This window comes from Falco cherrug, chromosome 17, assembly GCF_023634085.1.
Source record: "Falco cherrug isolate bFalChe1 chromosome 17, bFalChe1.pri, whole genome shotgun sequence".
NCBI lineage: Eukaryota > Metazoa > Chordata > Aves > Falconiformes > Falconidae > Falco > Falco cherrug.
Genome location: NC_073713.1, coordinates 1,480,091 through 1,503,272, shown reverse-complemented (window position 1 = coordinate 1,503,272; position 23,182 = coordinate 1,480,091). Strand labels below are relative to the sequence as shown.

The 23,182-nt window shown below is 42.3% G+C and overlaps 1 protein-coding gene across 2 annotated transcripts in view; it reads left to right on the top strand.

Annotated features, from left to right (window-relative positions):
• Positions 1-23,182, top strand: part of CBL (Cbl proto-oncogene) — a 45,293-nt gene that overhangs the window by 13,664 nt on the left and 8,447 nt on the right. For both annotated transcript variants that reach the window (XM_055695909.1, XM_055695910.1), the window contains 11 exons: positions 11,597-11,743; positions 13,053-13,209; positions 14,791-14,912; positions 15,861-15,998; positions 16,808-16,895; positions 17,437-17,568; positions 17,997-18,200; positions 19,716-19,847; positions 20,947-21,324; positions 22,242-22,336; positions 22,844-22,999. In XM_055695909.1, coding sequence (XP_055551884.1) covers positions 11,597-11,743; positions 13,053-13,209; positions 14,791-14,912; positions 15,861-15,998; positions 16,808-16,895; positions 17,437-17,568; positions 17,997-18,200; positions 19,716-19,847; positions 20,947-21,324; positions 22,242-22,336; positions 22,844-22,999 — 1,749 coding nt within the window. The remainder of the gene's footprint in view (positions 1-11,596; positions 11,744-13,052; positions 13,210-14,790; positions 14,913-15,860; positions 15,999-16,807; positions 16,896-17,436; positions 17,569-17,996; positions 18,201-19,715; positions 19,848-20,946; positions 21,325-22,241; positions 22,337-22,843; positions 23,000-23,182) is intronic.

Here is a 23,182-nt window from a genome sequence, read left to right as displayed (position 1 = left end):
CAAAACCTGGTTAAACGTACATATTTTTTTTCTGCATTGTGATGGTTGTGTTGATAGTGCCATTAATGCTAATGCCCTGACTGCTCTGAACATGCCGGACTTGCCTAAGCCCTTGATTGCAGTTTAATTGAGAGGCTCAGTGGTTATATTGGAATATTTTTTTGTTTTTATTACAGAAAGCTTTGACTTCTCCAGCCCTCTTCACTTGCACAGAGGAGCTGTCATTCATCAGCTTTCCCCACTGCTTAAATTACTTATTGCAGCAGCTTTTTTGCAGTTGTGTAAATAAATTATACTTCACATGTCAGGACAGAAAAATAACTTGCTGATCAGTAGAGAGGGATAGGAATTGTCTGTTACTTGGGAAATGATGAATTAGGCTGAAGAGTTTGTTTTTCACCAATGAATCCAATTTACCAATTATGTTACAACAGCCTATTATAAGAGAAAATTCAGAAGATTTATTTTCTAAATAAAATCAGACCACTGCAAATGTTTCCATGCTAGAATGCAGTTATGAAAGATGGAGGGTGGGGGTTAGGTGAAAGGCTGAGGAGATGTAATTACTCAGGATGTGGACTGACTGTTTAAGAAATAGAACAAGTTATTTCACTAGTTCAGCTTGCATACGTTGGAAAATAAACTGTTTGCAAAGCCCATTAACAAAACTAACGTGTCTGTAGAGGAGGGATTAAGCAGGGAATATCATAAACCCTCTCCATATAACACAGAGTTGCAAAAAATTAGTGTGGGAAGCTTGTCCATATTTAACGGTCATCTTTCTGACAATAGCCTTATGGGATGCTAGCTCAGCAGAATTTCATATCATTGTCTAGTTCCCAAGTGAAGACTTCCTAATTTACACAGGAAAAAGCTACCAATATTTAATGTATACTGGAAATGACCAGGCATATCTATAAAAAGGGGAAGGAAATGCATGAAGAATGACTTGGAGGGGGGGAAAGTTCCAGTTTTTTCCTCTTTAAAATCCAAAACACTTGTGCTAAGCCATGAACCAGAAGAGCCCTCTGGGGGGAGGGGGTGTTAGTGCTTTAATCTCCTATTTCAGAGCGCTTGCACACATTCCTGCCCAGTGAAAAAGAGATAGTATAAAATGTAGAACTCCAATGGTGCATGTTGTGTGTGAGTCCTCTGTCACTTCCTTCTAATACAGCTAAGACTTTTATTTTTCTTAACAAAACCCACTAGTGTGAAGTCTACATCTGCATTTAAATTAGAACATCTTAAAGAAAAGAACAGGCTCCAAAGCTGCCCACAAGAAAGGTTTCCTTGCCAGGCTCCAGCATATGAACACTAACTAACTGCTTATTACCCAAGAAGAAATTCATTATCATTTAAATGATGTTGGAGAGAGGAATGTGAATTATTTCTTTTTAATTTGGCTTTAAATTGCTAGTTGAGGTGGTAGTGTTGGAACTTAAGTAACACTTAGCATAATTGACATAAGCTTGCATCTATTTTAGTTTTCTTTCCATCAAAAATTGGACCACTGTCTTGAAAATCAATTTATGGACAAATGTAAGCTTTCAGGTTATTGCATAATAAGGAAGTAAGATTTTTATTCTTCTTTGCTCTTGGAGCCTGTAAAATTGTAGAGTTTTACAGAAGACTAACTGTGGACTTGAAGTTGTAGATGGAAGTGCAAGCATGTTGTTCAGTTTGTAATTATCATTTGAAATGTGGACAGATTTCTCGATGCTGGCAAAAATATGTTACTGCTACTTGGCAACTGTGTTGTGTTTCTTGGGTGCTTGGTTCGTGGATTAAGTGCCAAGATGCCACGTTCCGGATTTCTGGTGACTTGAAGAAGTCTGCAGTCATGACCCTTTCAGCCAGAATTGCTAGAAAGTGCTGAACAAAATTAGGCCAGGTGCTTCCCAGCAGTTTGAAGTAATATCTTTTTTGGTTTTAGTTTGTGAACTGATGGCTTTGCTCTGTTCCTGTCCCTAGAAGGTGGATCAGATGGCACTGGGTTATATGCCCCCCACAGCGGGCTCAGGTAATGTGAGTTGCCTGACTGCTACCCACCCAGCTGTAGAAAGGACTAAAATTACCACAGAGCATAAATTGGTCGTGGCGAGAGTATGGTGTGAGGGGAGGAATGGAGATCTGTGGCCAAGCTACTCGGCAGGTCTACTACGCGCTGGACAAGTACTGCCATTAGCTGCGATCCTGGAGTCTGAAGCTTGAAAAGCAAACGTGCTGGAGTTGTGTGCTGTACTGGAGTATGTATGTTGCGAAATATCTTGGGTTTAGAGTTTTGACAGGTTGCGAGCTGGGAATGAAGTGCTAGAGCTTACAGACCCTTCTGCCAAGGAATCCCCTGGTGGCGGCGTGATACCCAAGACAGTTTTGAGGTGGCTGAAGATCAAGTGTGAAATCCAGCGTCTTCCTTGATTTGGAAACAGGGCTTGTTGTGCTTTGTTTTTCCCTTTAACTGTAGCAAGTAGTCATTGAAATAGGAATTTTCACTCCAGTGCAGATAACACTACTCATTATACTTATATTTGGGCTGTTCCAAGCAGTAAGTTTTGCTCTGTAGTCCTCTGAATCCAGTAAAAAGAATTAATCTGTTACCTAGGTGAGAGATTATCCTTTATCTTGTCAGTCCTCTGAGTATACGTTGAGCTCTTCAAAGACCATTCATATCAAATGAATCATTCTCTTTAAAGTGCTTTCTGTAATATTTAAATCCAGAAAAATAAGTGAATTTTTAGTCCTTAACATTGAAAGAAATCTAGCTTGCTAAAAATGTAACACTAGCATTTGTGCCTAGAATAATAAGTCCAGATCCTTTAAAGGTCATTAGGTTGGTGCTTCTGGTCAGCACACTGGACTGTTGTCCTTTCTGCTTCAGATCAGCCACATCCATTTGCATAATGATACAAGTATGCCAAAATCTTCTGGTCGTTTGTGGCCTGCAGTATATTTTGTGTGACACTTTTTAAACTGATCGGCATGCTTCGACTCGCAGAACTCAAGGTATTTAAATATATATTTACACACGCGTATATCTATGTTAGTTGAAAAGTGCCAGGATTCGGAAGGATGTAAGGAAACATGGATGTTTCATGTAATATTTCTGACCTGAAATATCTAAAACACTGATAAAGGAATTGGCCTGTAGAATTTCTTGCTTCTTTAAAGCTACAGCTGGTAGCATTTAAAAAACTTAGATTGGAAAGAAATACTGCCTGCAGAGAGTTAGCTGTTGTGGGGTTTGGTCATAGACTTCAATTAATTGGTAAAAAAGAGGGAGGGAGTAGAGGGGCAGCTTCACAAGAGTGGCAACTGTTGTACACGCGTTTGTTGCAGGTATTAAACAAGGCAGGAGTCTAATGTAGTGGTTGCAGTTATTTCTGGCTGGGCTTCATGGGGGCCAGCTCGGGTGCAATGTCTTCGGAAGGTGGCAGTTCAGCTTGCAGATGCAGCGGGATGCACGTCCTGTGCATGAGCCGATAGCCTTAGCCGGGCAGGCTGGCGCCTGCAGCATCCACTGATGCAGACCAGCAAGGCAAAGTGCCCCTCTGCTTTCAGGTTATCCAAGGCAGCCACTCTTGGGAGCATGGCATGGACCTGGGTTTAGACCTGGAATGGACAGAAATCTAGTCCTGTGGTTTATGTGTTCCCATTCCCGTGTGAAATCTTTGAAGTTGCAGGATTAACCAGCTGGTTTTATCGCTGTACAAAGAATGAAACCATGAAGCCTGTAGTTCTTTAAATAGAAAAGCGTGTTTGGAGCTGAACCTTGTGTTAACAAGAGGTGATAAACCTGTTTGCTTTTTCCAGAGGGTACCAGGATGAGCTAATCTACAAAATCAATGTAGCATTAGCTGATGCTGTGGAAGTCTCCAGTACAAGCAATTAATTTGCTGATTCTAAAATGTCCTGTTTGCTGTTAATCTGTTATTAGTTGTCTTGTGGAAATACTGTAAATGTTAGAGCAGTGGCCCAGCACAACTTGTAAGGTGACTTCTTTTGAGCCAGTAATAGTTAAATGGAATTTCATTCACTTCCTGTGTTGCAAGTTTGGTTGAAAGTAGTTCCGCTGTTTCTATTTTTAAAACTGATTACTGTGTGTGGAGGACTCTGAAGCTGCCTCAGAGTTATAAAAGACATCTTGGGATCACCTCAAGCATTTCCACTTACTGCTTACGTGCATAGGCTGGAGTTTATGTTCACATGAAGAGCACGCAGAAAACTTCGTGCTGGTGTGGTAGTGGGATAGAGGAGAGTTGTTCTTTCTGGAATCAGGCGCAGCCACTTACCGTTGAAATTTGGTCTAACTGCTCATGTCTGGTGCAGAGTCCCTAACATCTGAAAAGCATGTGCTACATGATAACCTCACACATTTGTGGTTTCTGAAAGGTGCATTTTACTTGTTGGAGACTTATTAAAAGAGCTGATTATTTTTTTAATTTTTTTTTATTTTAACTCTTAAGTCTTCAAAATACCAAAGTGTAAGATGTAAAGTAGTTACAGGAAAAAATAACGTTTCGCTGTTTGCAGGACCTGAAACTGTGGTTTTGGGGTTTGGTGGTTGTTTTTTTTTCCTTTAAGCATTTGCTTGTAGTAGATGCAAACTCTGTCACCTAATAATCTGGTGGTTAAGTGTGTAATTCCAAAGTAACCCCAGAAGTGAGAGGGTAGGAAACTTCTATTTCTTTAGTTATTTCTTGCATTAGTACTTAGTAAGTGCAATAACGAACATGTGATAAGGAATTAGAAATTCCCTAGCTGCAGTTCTAGCTTCCAGCACCCTCTCTTTCTGGCCTTAAGCCACCTTACCTGTGAAATGATGTAAACCTTTATTTATGTCAGAAAATTTAATATGGTCTCATATTCAGAAGAACATCAAAGTCCTCAATAGGGTTGTTGAGGTGTGATTTACAGAAAAGCAAGCATTAATTGCTCAACTAGCAAAATAATCATGGTGTGCTTGCAGCCTTGCATGTCATAAACTTACATGGGGAGCACCTGGAGACATAAGCCTGCGATATCACAGAAGCCTTTTTGGACTGTGAGTTGTTTTAAAAAATTGTAAAAAAAGTTGTAAAAAAAAAAAAAAAAAAAAAAGAAAAGAGCAAGTTCTCAGCCTTAGCAGTGAATAACAGTACAGCGATTAGAGTGTGTTTCCCCTCAGTTTAAATGAGCAATTGCCTCGTTTCCGAGCACTGATGTGCAATTCTTAGGCCAAATAAACATAGAATTTCTGAAGAAAGGAAGTGGTGGATCTGAGTTGTCCTGGCTGAACTTGTTAATTCTGCAATTCTGTGAGGTCAGAAGCAATTAGAAGCTGCATCATCTGTTCTAGGAGCTTGCAGTCAATTTTAGTGCAAAGGTGTCAGACATTCCCGCATCCTCTGTCATGCTTTCCCCCCTTAATCTTTTGTTAGGATAAATAGGTGTACTTTAAGAATAAATAAAAATGCTATGTAGTCATTCCTCCAGTGTACTGAGATTGCATTTCTTGTTGTGAGCTGCATTTTTGGGTCGTGCCCCTTTTTAAAAAGCCAAGCTGACATGCAGAGTGACTTCTCTTGAGTGTTGAATTAGGATGGTTTTACAGTAACTTAGATCCTCTGATTTGAATTTTTTACCCTCTTGAATCTTCATTGTTGATGTGTAATTTTAGCCTGTTTGGCGCTGATTTTTATGAAATAAAGCATTGTCTTGGAAGTGTGAAGTCAGTTGAGTCGTGTTCAGCTTAATTTTGTTTTGGGGCCAAGGTGGAGGTGTGGCTCTGTGTTTTAGCTTGCTGTGAAGAATCTTTCTTAAATGCAGCCTGCTCCTAGAGAGGCTGGATGTTATTTGGGAAAACCCAGTGTTCACGAGCATAACTGAAGTCAGTGGGAGTGCAAATACAAAAATTCCTTGGAAAATTCAGCCTTACGTAAGAAATACACACAATAACTTTGGAGGAGTAAAGCTTTTTGTAGTTGGTTGTCTTCTGCCGCAGCTCTAAATTCCTCTGCACAGTGGCGTGTGCGGCATGCTCGCAGCAGAACGAGCTTCACAGATGTGACAGTGTGTGCGTGTCAGATTATGGCACGTGAGCACAATATTGTGACTAAATCATCCGTGGAGCAGTCTCCTTGCTGTGTGTGAGGAACGAGATGATACTGTGTCAGTTGGCTAGCTGTGAAGTCGTTGAGAAGTATTAGAAGAAAATTAAAAAAATGCTAGCCGGCAGTGGCAGGAACAGTAGTACTGCATTAACATCGCCGTGGGGTGAGAAAGGCATTTTAGCGACGAAGTGCATTAGGTGCTGTATGGCCTCGTAACGAGAATTAGTGTTGCTAATCGTGTCGATGTAGCTGCAAGAGGCAGCGCTCTGATTAAAACGGTCTTCTGCCATTAACGCTTTTGCAAGGCTGGAGCCTATACCAGTGGAAAAACGCTTTTGTCCAGCAGACAGGAAACTGGAAAAGACAAATCTGGTGGAGGTGTGGGGGAGGCAGCGGCAGCAGAACGGCCCGCGGAGGGGCTGCAGCGCGGAGCCCTGGCGCAAATGGAAGCGCCGGCTCAACCTCTTGACTTCTGCTGAGATGTGGAGCAAACCCAGTTGTGAAGCAGGAAGGAAGCAGCACAACCACAGCGGAGGGGGCACGCAGGAGGGAGGGCGAAGGAACTTGCCTGCAGAGCGGCCGTGGGGAGCCAGCTGATGCGTAAGCACTGGGTAACTGAAGGAACAGTCTTGCTTCAGGCTGGTTTTTGTTCCCCAAAATGGTTGCTTGAGACCTGCGTCTGTAGAGCCCTGTCAGTGCCAAGGTAACAACGCGGTTGTACGGGCGGGTGTAACTGCACCTGAGCAAGCTCCGGTGATGAATCTGGGATGTGAAAGAAACGGTTCTCTGAGAACTTCTAGTGCGTGTACGGAAGAAATAATGTCTCCATGGTGGAACTGCAGATATTTGGTTACTCTAGAGTGGAAAAGTATTTGGCTTTCTAAACTCTCACTTTTTACATAAATTGTTAATTCACTGTCTAACAAGAATAAGCTGAATAATTTGAGTGTAGGTGTGAAAGCCTACCTAAACTGTAGCCGTTGCTCCACTGAACAGAAACACGCTGTAGTTCTTTGAAGCTGGTACAGGTGTTACCTTCAGCTCAGTTGCAAACCACGAGGAGAGCCAACTGATGTGGCCCGCGGTCCCTGGGTAACCAGGGAACATTTTAATGTTCTCAAAAGTGCTTGTGTGACAGGTGTTTGAATTGCACTATCAGTGGGATCTAGGTGCCTTAGTGATTCCTAGACTGCAGCTGGCATACCTCTGGTGCAGCTCTTGGTAACAGCATCGGTGTTCTTTCCTGTGTTTAGCTAAAAGTTTGAAAGAGGGCCATCATAGCCGACAAGAAACATGGGAGATTGCTGCGGTCTGTGGCCAAAAATGTTTGGGAATCCCTGGTCTGAGTCACTTGCGTGTTCTTTGAAAATATTGCCCTTTTTCTGTGGGAACACTTGCTTCTGTTCAGTTGAAGCAATGGAGATGAGAACAGTTGCTGATGCTACTAAAAATAAAATACAATCATAATTGCCAAACTTCAATATGCCAATTAAATGTCCACTGTGATTGCAAGCATTTATTTGGTCTGTATTAATTTACAAATGTGTAACTTGGCTTGTTAAAATAAAGGAGTGTACTCTTGAAAGCAAATGTTTGTCCTTTTAGCTCAAGATTGGTTACTAACATAAAATATTCTGCAGTTTGTTGCTCTTTTTGTTCACTTCCCATGCTTTTCCTGTAAGACGCAGCTGAATATTTGTTAAAAAAAAAATGATAACCTTAAGAATTGCAAATGTTAAGGGATTAGAAACTTTTTTGGAAATAGTCCTTAGATGCGCGTGTGTTAATAAAAAAAAAGTGTTTATCCATCCTTAAGGCTGTGAAAGTCCTTACTTCTCTCTCTGAAATGATGTGCTCAGCTGAGTGCAGGCGCTTCCTGAAACTCAGCTAGGGGAGGAGGCTCTTGGGCAGAAGTGACAAGCAGCTGGACACAGGAATATACCTTGTCCTCTTGTAGTGTTAACTGTTGCTTTGTTTAAACTGTGCCCTTGTTCACTTAGCTGCTGCTTCGAGGGTCAGAAATGCCATAGTGTGGCTGCCTGCATACCCACATTTTCACTGTGCTGGGCAGGAATAGGAGCGTATATGCCTGAAATGACTTTCCTTCCCTCTGCCAAATAGAGGATACATGAGTTTCAAACACACATAGCATTTCTTCACACGTAGGACTCGAGTTTTTTCAAGTGTTAAGAGTGCCAGCAAGTCAGCGCTACCATGTGCCATGTACGTAAACAGCTTTAGGATTGTAAACTTTGTAGTCACTTGGCATTAATGCATTGCTGTGAGATGCTACTTCACCTACTCAGATTGCACACAAATATCGCATGCTAACCCTGCATGGAAATGATTCAGAATTTAATTATTACCAATTACTTCCATGTTAGTTTAACAAAATAATTAGGAGGTTTTGCTCACGCCTCCATTTTTATAAGCTTAGTAAAAACAAATACTGTCTCTCTTTTGCTTGAGTTATAGATGGATTAAATGATTCATAATAGCATGGTGTTTGCTTTTTTTTTCCTTGCGCTGTCATAAACTCTCATCTCTTCTGTCATTTTATGGAAGTGAGAGCTTGCTCCCCAGGCCGTCTTCTAAAAGCCCTGTAGCTAAAACCTCTGATTTGCAATTTTTCTAGTGTTTGTCAGCCAAAGGCATTTCAGGGACATGGTGGGAACCTACCCTCTGGAGGAAGGGAGGGAGCTGGGCTGTGAGTTTACAGTTAAATCATCTTTGTAGCATTAGCCAGTAGCTGTGCCTCAGAATCTGAGCCTTCCCCTAGTAAATGCAAAGTTGCTTATCTGCTACTGGAAACAGAAATACATAACTGTGAATTACTTAACATTACAGCAGGGTGGGAAGATGCGCACTACTGATAAGTAACAGCCTGGGTTTGTATGGCTGCAGCTTCTTTGTGTATCCGTACATCTAGATCCTGAGTCACTGATACGTGATGGTGGTCACATAGGAAGTTACTTTGCTGTTCTGATACAGCTTAGTTTTTCCTACACACAGGATCCTGTATAGGGTTCTTTTTAAGGCATGCGATATAAACCTTCCTAAAAGCAGAAGGTGAGGAATTGCAGTAGCACTACAAGGGTGTAACAAAACTATAAAAGCAGATGACTTGGAATTGTGATGCACAAGTAAGGCAAGGGGGCTTTCTGACAGCCCCTCTCTTTGGAGGCCAGTTACCTGGCTGAGAGTGGTGAATAACAAAGCTTTTCAGTCTGTTTATAGACTCAAACCACCGAATTTTGTAGCTGTTTTGAAATACACAGTTTGAATGTCTCTCTGGTAGAGAGCTGCTGAATGGAGCAGCACGCCGAAGAGCATCTGGGTGGTTTTACTTAGGGTAGTCTCAAGCACCTGTTGTTCTTGGACATGTGTGACATGGCAAAAAGCAGAATCCCTTGCTGTATAGCTGTCACCTTCTGAAGACACTTTGAGCATCTTTTGTTGCTGTGACACAAATTAAAATGTTGTTGAATAAATAAGGGTAAGAGAGGAGAACTACCGTCAGAGACTACTTACGGTTTTGAGACCTGTATTCCTTCTAATCTCCCAGACTGTGTCGTAGCGTGGAGAAAGGGCTCATGTGGAGCTAAGTAAATGGTAGAATATATGTCAAGCAAAGTAGGTCACTTCCAGTTGAGTTTAAACTCTTATGAAAATGTGATATGGGTGTAGAAGACCTAAGCCCGAATGTCCAGTCAAAAAATTGCAGAAAGGCTGGAGGCAGTTACCAATCTCACTTAGCTGGAGGTCAGTTCCACAATCAGGCAGATTAACAGGGTAAGTACTTCATCTAAGAGTAGCATGTCTGGAGCAATGATACCTGAAAAATCTCCAAGATGAAGTAAACTGGAACCAATCTAACCAGAATACCAGAAATTGGTGAAAGACTGAAACCTGGGGGGAGCACAGTTTGCTGCCGAACACAGCTGTCTTCAGGATGGTGACACATTACACTAGTAGCATACTCGGTGAGAGAGGTAGGAGAACAAGGCATTCAGAAAATACTATGTGACTTGAGATGCTTCTATCCCCTCTCTATATGCTTCAGTATCTTGCAGTCTGCAAAATAACTTGTTGCTCAGTGTTGTAACTGAGTCTGTGTAGTGCCCTGGTGGTTGATGCAGTCTTCTGACCAGTTCTGATCTGCTGGACATAACTCAGAAGTTGTCCTTTCTCACATGATACTAGTTCCTTCTTTCACCTCCAAGCATGTGATGTGGGGGTGAAAAAAGCCTCTGGCCTAGAAGTATCCCTGTCTGTCTTCAGGAACTCCATTTTCCTAGCATCTAGAGAATGTAATGGAGTGGAAGAGAGTCACCCTTTATTTGGATAAGGGAATGAGAGAAAGAGATGCTACTAGTGAACAGATTAGGGATTTTCTTTTCCATCTACAAGCAGAAGATGACCTTAGCGTGTAATAGTGCTATTGTTTGATTCCAAAGGAGGAAGACTGTTATTTTTGTATTCTTGTGCTGGTACAGGCACTGATGCTTTGAGGTACCCAAGCTCGGTGTATTTCTGCATAGCACAGTTCCAGCATAGAGCTGAGCTCCTTAATGCGGTGGCTAAGACTACAAGGAGGGAAGAATCGGTCCTGGGCTGCAGTTTGTCCTACTGGAATTCAATGCCAATCCAGTGCTAATTTCTTGTGCAGCATGTAACCCAAGATGCTCCCAATGCTGCTGTGTCCCCTCTGCTAGGCAGTAGTCCTTCTGTCTTCTGTTTCTGGAAATCTTTCGCATGGTGACTAAATCTGAAGCAGAGAATCTCTCTCCTCCAACTTTCCCTCTTCAGTTTAGAAACGGGCATACCCTGATGGACCAGAGCACTCCTGATCCATGAATGTCATCAGGCAGAGAAGGGACTTGGGGTACCAACTTGTCATTCAAATTGGATAATTACTCCACAACCATATGGTTGAATGCCCTGACCATCAAGCTTTTGTATTTTAACCTTCCCTTGGGAGCTGGGGCTGTTTAATTGGTTAGACCTTCTCTTAACAAATCTACTGTGTTGACACCCTCTGGAGACTCAGAAAGACATTCAGCTGAAATGTTCCAAGGCAGTAGCAGTTTTATGTACTCTCATAAGGAATTTTCAGACCCAAGAGCAAAAGATCCTGATCAGGTTTCGGCTCTGAGGATGCTGTTACTTAATAGGTAAGGTCTGAGTATTGGTTTTAGACATTTTCTGTGAATGTGTTTCCTTGGGGTGGTTTGCCTTGGAAATAACCTCCCCAACCTCAAAGAGATGATTCAAAGTTCGTCATTGTGGAAAACGTCCTGACGAACGCCGACCTTGCTGATAAGTACCGTGCGGTGGATGTGTTCTGAATGCTGGGTAAACACATCAAAGGCAGTCCTAAATTAAGAGGAGTTTTCTAGGCTGGGATCATTCTTTAATTGGAATAGGTACTATTTCTGTTTTGTTCAGAGTGCTAAACCATGTCTGTCTTTTCTGAAAGAAACGTTTGGTTTTGTGGTCCTTTGTAGGCGTAACCTGACGAAGTTATCCCTGATATTCAGCCATATGCTGGCAGAACTCAAAGGTATTTTCCCAAGCGGCCTTTTCCAGGGCGACACATTCCGGATCACCAAGGCAGATGCTGCAGAATTTTGGAGAAAGGCTTTTGGTGAAAAGTAAGTTTCTAACTGTGCTTATAAATAGGGATGTGGGAACAAATGGCACACTGCACTGTATATTTTTAAAAATTCTGGTTTGCAGTTCAGAAAGGTCTTTGTCAGGTTAAAATAAACGATGGGAGACACCTGCTAGTCATTTGGTCCAGTCTCTGGGGTGAGGTACAGGATTGTTCCTACATTATATTTCCCAGTTTTTCGTCCTGTGATGGATCTTTCCCCACTTTCCTGTGGAGACTCTTGTACTGTCACAGAGTTTCCCTCGATTATTGAGCTTAAATTTTCCTCTCCTTAATTTAATTCCTTAACTTGTAAGCAAGCTCCACAAACTATGCAAAATAATCTGCTTGCTTCTTCCAAAGGTCACCATGTCCCCAACATTAGTGTCCTTTAGCTAAGCCATTGTATTAAATTCTTTTCATCTTCCCTCCAATTAGTCTTTCCAATCACTTAGTCACCTTTCTTCTAGCTTCTCTGAACTTCTGTCAATTTGCATAATGGCTTTGTTAAGATAGAATGAAGGAGAAAGTGAAGTGCAATGTATATTTGTGTGCAAACTGTTGAAATGCCAGTTTTAATTTTTGTATCTGATGAAATGCTGACTAAATGAACTGTAGAGGTGTCCACAGCAATGTTTGAGGATTAAAGTTAATGGAATTGGGTACTACTCTCTAAGGCAACTAAGGAACTTCACATAAAGATTTTAATTAGTAGCTGTCAGAACAAAAAATAGTAATGTATTTACTCATGAATAACACAATTGTCTGAAGCTGGGCATGTTCTATGTTTCTATTCCACTTGATACTCTAAAAGAAGGAAAATATTCCTTTAAACAGGAGCCTCTGTTTTAGCTTCTGATTATCTTACTTCTCCAGTTAATCCCTCTTTAGAGAATTGTTTGCAGCTTTTTTTTTTTAACTATCTAGACCTCTACTAGAGGGCTTACTCTTAACTCTTTCTCTGCCAGCTGCAACACTATCAAATTCATATCAATTGATGGTGTTGTGTACAGGCCAGGGTGCATACGTTGACATCATAGGACTGCAGAAAAAGGGAAAGGAGAACTGGATTTCAGATCCCGAAGTTTTGCATACGCAGAGAAAATTGCCTAAAGTTCATTTAGCTGCTAATTTCCTGCAGTACTGAGAAATCTGTGCTTCCATAATTTGAATAAATCTCCTGTGGTTAATTTTGATTTCCCTCTCTTCCGTTCTTATGAGGTGCATACTCACCAAAGAAATGTATAAGGTATGTACGTGGTGGTGGCCTTCAGACACAGCACATTTACAGGTAGCTTGGTTTTCCCCAGGACTATCGTTCCTTGGAAGAGCTTCCGTCAGGCTTTGCATGAAGTGCATCCGATCAGCTCAGGGCTGGAAGCCATGGCCCTGAAGTCAACGATTGACTTGACATGCAATGACTACATTTCAGTATTTGAATTTGATATCTTCACACGGCTTTTTCAGGTAAGAATTGAGGAACATGAATCACTTGAAATGTGTCTCAGTGCCTCAGGTTAGACTCTTTTCCCAAGACGGACGGTATTTTACACACTAAAATGGCATTATTTATGCTGCAACGGGTTTGGTCATCTTGCCCTTCAGCTCCTAAACAGCCCTAGTAATACTTAGGACCCTATATTGCAGTAAAAATGTGTGACACTTCTGGTTGTAGAAGAAAAAATGTCTAAATATATACCACAACTGCAGGGCACATTCACTATACTCCCATGAGAATCAGTTTTTCCCTTTTGTCCTAGTTGTGGCTGGGACACAGTTAATTTTCTTCCTAGTAGCTAGTACAGTGCTGTGTTTTGGATTTTGACTGAAGTTCTGACACAGCTTCTGTAAGCCAGGAAATGTGAGGCTTAGTTAATCACTCTGCCGTTCCTTGTCCTTTTCTTTCTTGTCATATTTATTTCCATGGGGGGGTTGTACAGGATGGAGCACGAGCAAGGAAATTTGGGCTTCCTAGCTTTTGAACTGACACGGCCAGGGTGTTGTGGACACGTCTGCGTTCTGTGGATGAGAAATATCTGTATTACTGAAGTGATATTAATAGTAGGTAAAATTCTAACCCACAGTCTTTAATAGTGCTAAACTCAAAACCACAGCTTCTGATGGTACAATTGGGTATTTACAAGAACAAACACTTACTTCTTTGGCTCTGACTTGCCTTTTCCCATGTGATAGGGTGGGTTGTAATTAAGATATGTCTAGATGAAAAATTCCCATGTCCGGTGTTGCAATGCAGCTGATCTCATTCAGTACTTTTTCCAACTATAGTATATAAAGAGCAAGTTAAGAGTTGCTGCAGTTTCCAAGAGATGCAAATTTCTTAGGGAGAGTTAGTATCTTCTTTTAGACAAGTTGAGAAATTTGGAAAAATTGGATGAGATTCAGACACCCAAAGCCCTTCTCGGGATTGAGAGCTTTCAAATGGTTGTGACTTTTTGTGTGTCATTTTAAGGAATATTTAACATGTATATGCTGGTTTATTTATTCAAATCTTAAGCTAGCCAGTAATCTTTGCCACACCCCAGTGAGGTTAGGTGGTTAAAGAATAGGTACAAGCAACAAACAACAGTGAAACTGAGACAGAGAGGGAAGGTCACTTTCCTGAGGCTGTATGGGAAGTCGGTGTTAGGGATCACAGACTAGTCATGGTTTCTGGTCCTGCGCATAATCTTATTAAACTCCTGTCTATCCCTGTCTCAGGAATGAGTCATTTTCTCTGCCGAAGCAGCACTAATTGATTGCTTGTTCTTGAGCTGGCTTTTTGTGACCTCAGTGACTTCTCCCTTCGCATTTATTAAAGGAGTTTTGATTAAGGACTGTGTAGGTGATGTTTTTATCACGACAAGAGAGAAACTCAAAAGCCAAGGCTGCTGAATAAGAATATGGGTTGTAGTTCCTCTGCTGGATTTATGGTGGGATAAGAACCCTGCTTCTTTAACTGAAGGACTGATTCCTTTGATTAAGGAATATTGTATATGTTGATACCTTTCAGAAGTGCGTGGTTAATATATTTCGTTGTTGTTTCTATAGCCATGGTCCTCTCTGCTCAGGAACTGGAATAGCCTAGCGGTGACTCATCCTGGTTATATGGCATTCCTAACATATGATGAAGTGAAAGCCCGGCTTCAGAAATTCATTCACAAACCTGGCAGGTTAGTGCTTGGCAGCAGTGGCTTTTTGATCGTTCTTGCTAACATCACTGATTACTGCGCTGACTGAGGAGATTGGCTTTATTTTGTCTTTGTCCTCCTTCCTCAGAAATTTAAACTAGCTTGCCCTGTATTTGGAGATTATCATCTCTTAACCTCCTGCCCACCCCCAGCTGTCACAACAGCTCCCTCAAGCAGAACTGCCAGAGTGAACCTGAAGGATGGGCTGTTGAGGACCATGATTAAGGGAATCTGTCTGTAGGTCCCATAGCTTTCTGATGTACGTGCATAAAACCAGGAGGGCTGAGCCGGTTGCAGCCCCCAGAAGCACAGTGTACATTTGAAGCCAGCTTCAGAAAGCGGCATGGTAGGCAGAGTAGGCTGCAAGGTAATGCTGCAGGCTGGGCACACTTCAGAGACTGTGGTGGGCAACACACGCTTCTGGGGGGGCTGTGGGCAGCAGTTTGGGGCTACCTAATGCCCTGGATAGAGCTTCGCCCAATGCAACACGGCTAACGGATTATTCTTGATGCAGGAAGGGCCAAGCATTCGTTTGTGGAGGTTGTTACTATGTGGTTAGTTCTGTGCCATTTTTAAAACGGAAACCTTGTGTCGTCTGTTTGTTGGTTTTGTTGTTTGTTGGGTTTTTTTTCAAGTTAATTTGAAACAAATTATTTTAAGGGCGCTCACTTTTCTTGCTCTGGATTCTGGGTTTAATTTCACCTGGAGGCCAGTGCTTAGATGCTTTTCTCACTTCATATCAATTGCAAAATTCTCCTTTGATCTGCCTGGGGGTAAATTGAGGAAAGCTAGTATAAAGCATTAAGTTATTCCTACTAGTTTTTATTTGCTGTCTTGAGATAGCCAGACAAAAGGCTGCCTACTTGACATTTAATCTTTTCTGTCTTTTCCGGTCCAAACTGAAGTTTCTTTGCCTTTGTGTGTTTTTAGTTATATTTTCCGATTGAGTTGTACACGACTTGGTCAGTGGGCCATTGGCTATGTCACTGCAGATGGGAACATTCTTCAGACAATCCCCCACAACAAACCTCTTTTTCAAGCACTGATTGATGGCTTCAGGGAAGGCTTGTAAGTAACTATCAAAATCAATTTTTTTGCCCTTTTGCCCTTTTTCACTGGTTTTTTTTTTTTATAAATCTTAATCCTCTGGTGAGATCTGAAAGTCAGTAGAATGATAAAATACACCCGCTGGGTTCATCACACATTATCTACTTACAAGAGAGGCAGCACGTTACAGAGATCAAGCAATCGCTGTCGACATCGCTGAGCCCCTTTTGGACATCTCTCAGCTCGCTCTTTTTATTTAGACCTTGATTCAGCAAAACAGTTCAGTCGTGAATAGTCCCATTGGTATCAGTGGAATAATTCACATGCTTAACTGTTTTGGCACTCAAGAATACTCAGACGACTGTCTCTTGCACTGGAGAGCTGTACTGTCCCTTGCAGTAGCAGATGATAAGTGTGTGTCAGTGTTTCCCTTGTCACAGATTCTTTTCCAGTCGAGTCCTTAATGTGCGCCACTGCAACTGATACTATGGCATCGATTTTCTTACTTTGGATATTACAGTTTCACTATAGGATGATTTAAGAAGAGTAGTCAGGGACTATAATACTCTCTTTGAAATAAAAATTGCTGCCAGGAGCAAAAACAAGCTTCTTTTTATTTTTAAAAATTACACATTTGTTTTCTGTGCAATAGTAAGATTCTTCCAAAACTTCTTTTAAATTCAGAATACCTTGAATTCCAACCCCTTGCCTCTCACCCTCATTCTTTCTTTCCTCCGTGATGTCCAAGAGAAACCTTACATGTGTGTGTGTGTGTATGTATATATGCACATGCAGAGAGACATATCTTTTTTTCCTCCAACTGCTTACAGTTATTTATTTCCTGATGGCCGGAATCAGAATCCTGACTTGACTGGCTTATGCGAGCCCACACCTCAGGACCACATTAAAGTTACACAGGTAAGCAAAGTATTCTATCCCATCAAACTCACTAGCTTTCTTCTTAATTTCTGGCCTCCTTAGCTGTTTATACAGTTGTCATACTTTGTATCCCCCAGACTTGTTTTTAAGGCTGATATATGTATTTTACAGGAGTTGCAGAGATCTTTGGATGGTAGGGATGGGTAGAGGAGATTGCAAAGGTTAGGTAAAGCTTTATGCAGGGCTGACAGATTTTAAGGTTTGGGGTTTTTTAGAATGTGCTGCCGAATATTCACGCTTTTGTGCCATTCAGCGTGTCTCGAGCCTTGCTTTCCTAGGCTGGGACACCTAAATGAAAATCTGGGATAACCTGAAGTCCACTTTTTTCAGAGCTTGATATATGTATCTAGTATGTAAAATTATAGTGCAATCTTTGCAGACTTCTGTTCTCCTTTGCACTGTGTTCTTCTGTTGGGGAATTTTTTTTCCCCTGCAAATCATCTGCTGGGTTTGCTGTAGCTATGACTAATCATGCTTGTTATTTTGCAGTATCAACTATGTCTGTCTATCTTTCCCCAAGGAGCAATATGAATTGTACTGCGAGATGGGCTCCACCTTTCAGCTGTGTAAAATATGTGCCGAAAATGACAAGGATGTGAAGATTGAACCATGTGGCCATCTGATGTGCACGTCCTGTCTCACTGCGTGGCAGGTGAGGCATTGCCTCTTGATAATCTCTCTGAGTGAAGCTAGTTGGGCTTTTACAGAAGCGGTATATTCTCTTCTCAAAACTGTTCAGTTTCCGTCAGGTATGGAGATAAGATAGCGTAACTGAGGACGTAAGCTCGTAGTTCAGTAATATCAGTGCATCAGTGCCAGCTTCACCAGGGCAGGGAGAAGCTGGTTAGATGCTGGATCTCTTCATCTAGGAACAGGCAAGAAGTCCAAGGACTTGCTAAAAAGCTGTTTTTCTACTTCAGAGAGAGAATACTCTGTATTCATAGCACAGTTTGCCTTTCTGTCTTCCTCTCAGTTGAAAGGTACCTGCCAAAAAGCAGGTTTAAACCTCTGTTTATTAACTATTTGTTTAATTTCTGCATCATAGTGGCTGTTTTAACAGATCTCTTCTCTTCCCTGAAGGAATCAGAAGGCCAGGGTTGTCCTTTTTGCCGCTGTGAAATCAAAGGCACGGAGCCAATTGTAGTAGATCCATTTGACCCCAGAGGAGGAGGGGGATTATCAAGGCAAGGGGCAGAAGGAACTCCCTCACCCAATTATGACGATGATGATGACGACAGAGCTGATGATTCCCTCTTCATGATGAAAGAACTCGCTGGTGCTAAAGTAAGGTCACCAGAGTGTGCACTACTAGGTGTGGTGGTTTGTACAAAGACTGCACGTTCTCCGTCAGGTTTTCTGTGGTCTTAGTGATCTGTGCATGTGTGGGTTGTCAGACCTTGTAACAGAAAAGATTTTACCGAGTATGAAAAACAGGGATTTAGGTTCAGTTTTGTCAGTTCAGTTCACGCTGTCTGTTCTGTTAAGCAGTGGTGATCATACTTCGAAATCTTTGATCTTTGCTGTGTTGTCTTGAAAGAATCCTTAGAAGGGTGAAAAGGCTGGCTTGACTTATGGAATGTAAGATCCAGGTTTATAACACTGCTCTGTATGCTCAGCAATGCTGCTTTGCATTTATTAGCCGTAGTTCACCCATATCAGCAAAAATTCATCCATTTTCCCCAGTGATGAATACAGCCAACCAGATACCATCTTCCCAAGGTCCTGATGACTAACGGGGTAGAGGGCAGGCTATTTTGCTGAGGAAGTAAATTTGACTGTCATCTTTTTATACAGTGTGTGATAAATTTGTGTAATAAAGGTGTGATAACTCTGCCATTAGTGCTACTGCCTTCCAAGACATGTGTACAAGATGGACATTATTTATGGGTCCCTGCATGTTTTTTCCTAAAAGCTCGTTGCTGCTCTTACACATCTGCACTTAGCGTGGTTTTACTGCACGGGGAAGTGAGTTTTAATTTGGCTGATTTTGATAGCTGAATTCACTAAAATAAGCTGCCTTTCCTGGTCAGAAAGAATCCTCTGTGCTGATTTTACCTATGGCCACATTTCTCTTTAGCTTCCATCCTGTGAAACAGTGGACTGAGCAGTAAACTGGGTTCCTGGAGGTAGTTTTTGTATATATAGCACGGGGAAGCAAAGCAATTTCCTCCGTGTGACATCCTGTCACGCCTTGCAGCGGGCTAGTACTCCGTGTTTGTTGGCATTAATGAGTTCAAGCCTGTGTTAAGCTTTTCAAAGTTACAAAGCGCTAGCCTTGCTTGTAAAATAAACTTTATGAAAAAGAAAAGAACCGGCGCTGTTCTGATTTCTTAGGTGGAAAAACAGCTTTCCAGGGACAAAAATGGAGGTTACTGCTGCAACAGCCATGACACTGTAGCCAAGGCGGTGTGCACAGTAGTGCCTGCAGTGACAAGGAGGTTTTACAGCAGATCATGCCCTCTTGTGTCGAAAAGAAAAGAAGCTTGCTCTGCTCAGGGCCCAGGGAGGCAGGTCTGTTACTCCAGAAACAGCTTGTCTTTCCTTGTGCCATTGCTAAGTGTGCATTTTCAGTTGTGTGCCACAGCTTAGCTCTGATCTTCAAGGATTGTCTCAAGTCAGATGCTGTTGTGCTGTGAAATTGCCGTCGTTTACTGGTGTATGGTTGTTACTGACACAGGAATTTGTTACCAAAAGCGATATTGATTGAAGCCAGTAAAAGTCACAGAGCTTAGAAGCCTGCCTAGACAAAAGGAGTTCTGCTGAATTTTGTCATTTGTTGATTGACCCATTCTTTTTCAGGTCGAGCGTCCTCCTTCTCCATTCTCCGTAGCTCCACAGGCCACCCTTCCTCCCGTGCCACCGCGACTGGATCTTTTGCAGCAGCGAGTGTCCAATCCACCTGGAGCTTCCAGTCCTGGGACCACTTCAAAGGTCAAACACAATTTACCCTTTCGTCTGTGCTTTGGGGGGGGGCAGGCAGGAAGAACATTCTGGTGAACGCGATGTGTTCGCTGTGACATCCTTAGAGACTTTCACACATACGTTTTCTTCTTCCTTTCTGCAGTCCTGTTAGGCCACTTCCCTTCCATTCCCCACAAGAGCCCAGTCTGTCCTGAAAGCAAATGCTTCCTTCTGGGATCCCTCTTTGCTGTTTAAATGGCCTTCACATCTGTCCATCCGATTGCTAGAAAGAAGCCAGTCCTAAGCCGAAATTCTTGCTCACTCAGGGTGACTAGTGTCGTCCTGTTGAACTACCAAGTCGTTATTAGCAGTATCTTTACTGGTTTTCAGCCTCTGCCAACTGCTGCCTGTGCCCTTTGGAACAGCGTTTATGGACTTGCATTTCATTCTAGCTGGCAGCCTAGTGGGAAGTTGTCATATCCCTGTCCCACCTTTTCTTGACAAATTTTTTCCATCGAGCATTTTTTCAGATAGAAAACTAAGGAAGGAATGAAATGTGTGTGACTGGGAGGGAAGAACTGGTTTTCTGATTGACTAGCAGAAGGCAGTAGTATAATCTTGGTGGCATTTGGTCATTGGCTTTTGAGATAGAGCTGATTCTTCAGCTGGTTTGGATGAAGTAATGAAATGATGCTTGAAAGTTCAGGCAGAAGAAAATAGGCATTTCTATGAATATCCGTTGCTGACTGTTAAGTGACGAATGTTAACATATAAATAACCCACAGCTGAATATTTTTTTTAAACGATGGGTATCCTTTGTTTGGAATCCAATCTAATGCTGCTGTAAACTTTTTTTTTTTCTTCAAAAAAATAATACGGGCTGTTTAGTTCCTAGCTGTAGCTGCATGTAATTAGTGTTATCTCTTGAAGCCTGTAGAGAAGGTGTCTCTGGAGAATTAATTTGTGGAGATGTGGAGAGTTATCTCCACATCCTTTGAGATAATTTCTTGTATAAATAGATAAAACAAAACCCAAAACTCACCTTTCTGCCACCCGCCTTCCTCCTTTTTATGTTTTGTGGCTAGGCTGCCTTCGTTAAGCAATAATTGTACATTCTTCTGCCATCCAGGCTGCACCTGGTACACTTCACAAGGATAAACCTCTGCCGATCCCACCCACGCTCAGAGACCTCCCGCCGCCACCGCCTCCGGACAGGCCACATGCCATTGGGACTGAAGGTCGATCTCAGAGACGTCCCCTGCCCTGCACGCCAGGAGATTGTCCTTCGAGAGACAAGCCCCCTCCTGTGCCCTCCAACCGTCAGGCGGACCTGTGGCCGTCCAGGCCAATTCCAAAAGCCCCACCTGTGGCTCTCAGCCCCGCTGACCCTTGGGCTGGGAGAGAACTGTCGAACAGGCACTCGCTTCCCTTTTCCTTGCCCTCTCAGATGGACTCCAGGGCTGACAGCCATCGGCTCGGGAGCACGCTCAGCCTGGACAACCCGGTGGTGAGTAGGCCTATCGGCCGTGAAGGTAATTTGTGAGGAATTAAGCCTTGCAAGGGTGCCATCTTCTCATAGTTTGCGTCTTAATAGGATGATCTTGCGTGAAGGGAGAATAATGGGAGGACTTCTTAGGGAAGTGCTTTCATGCCTCTTAGAAGCGAGGCTGAAATCCCAGTTTGAGCAGTCACAATTGAGAGACACAATTTCATGATCATTGTTCACCTTTCAGTTTTGAAAAACCGTGAATGTTTTATGCTGGGGCCCAGTACGCTGAAAAAGTGTCATTTACTCTTCTCAGTTTTCAGTCCTGAAAAACCCACACACAGTAGCTATGGTTAGTTTAACACAGTAAAATCTGAGTTAAATATGGATCTGTTACTATTACCAGTGTCATGACATGTAACTTAGTAGTTCAACATATTTTTCTCCAAAAAAAAAATCTCAGGCAAAGCAAGCAGTTTTGCTTTCTTTGATTCTATTCCCTTCATTTTTCCTTTTAAAACCTCCATCTTTCTAAAATTGAAAGCAAGTACATTTTTAGCAGGATTGTCTAAGAAGCTGACACTTGCGCAGTTGTCGGTCTGTCTCTGCGTGTATGTTTGTCTGCATCCTTTCCCTCTTGTCCCCCATTTTGGCCTATTTCAGCTAAATTTGCCAAAGCCATTGGAGTCTCAAAAGATATGAATTTCCTGGAGTTTTTGTGTAAACAAGCAGTTGGCTACAGGAGAAAACCACTGCTTGTGGCCTTTACTGAGGGAGAACTGTCACAGAACAACTGGGGTTTTAAGGTGTCAGTAAATGCTTTGGAATAAATGAAGGTGCTTCATTCCCACAGAGGATGTGTCGAATGACTGGCCGATGGCTTTGCACACTGGTATGTGTGGTGTTTCTGACTCCTGGTTTGGCATTTTTTCTTTCAGAGCTTGAACACTGGTCCAACAACAACCTCAGAGTGTGAACACCCCAAAATTAAACCCTCCTCATCTGCCAATGCGATCTACTCCTTAGCTGCCAGGTCTGTTGTTTTCTAGCAAAAGTGCTTTTTTATATCTTACAGAACGGTAATCGTAGGGTGCGCTCCATGCTGGTGCCAGGACAGAATTTGACACAGCTCTGTCAGCTTTAGTTTCAATCTCTGACAGATTCAAAATACACAATCTAGAGAACGTAGATGAAATCGGCATCCCAAAGACCTGTGGATGGTGGTGGTAGTTGCCCTTGGCTGTGGCAGTAGGAAACAGGCTGCAGTTGCCATTAGGTCTTTTAAGAATTCACTTCTGAGTTGGTCTTGATGTGAAGTAGGTGATGTATAGTGTGAATGATATTGTCAGCTTCCTTGTGCCGGTGTGACCTGGCAGCTGGGCTGCTGAGAATCCTGAAAGCCAGGTTATTTGTTCAGACAGAATCACTATAAGATGACCGCTTGTTACTTCTGCTGCAGATTTTAAAGGCTGCTTTGATATTAATTAGATTTAGCGTAAATGTTTTTCTGTTGTTTATATCTTGTCTCCTCTGCCTCCAGACCACTGCCTGTACCAAAACTGCCTCCTGGGGAACAGTCTGAAAGCGATGAAGACACTGAATACATGTCGCCATCCTCTCTGCCTGTGGTGCCTCCAGGTCCTGCTGTACAAAAACCAGAGATCAAACTGCCTTTGGAAATGACTCAGAGTTTACGGTGAGATTCTCGCACGGTTTGTATGTACTGTGCTTCCTCCTCACAGCTCTGGGAAAGCCTATTTGTTCACTAGGGTTACAATTTTGCTTGCTTGGTTTGCTGGATTCCTCCAGTGATACTCACCGGATCTAGACTAAAATAGCTATCTGTAAATCAAATGTGACTACGGCTCTTTGCAGAATC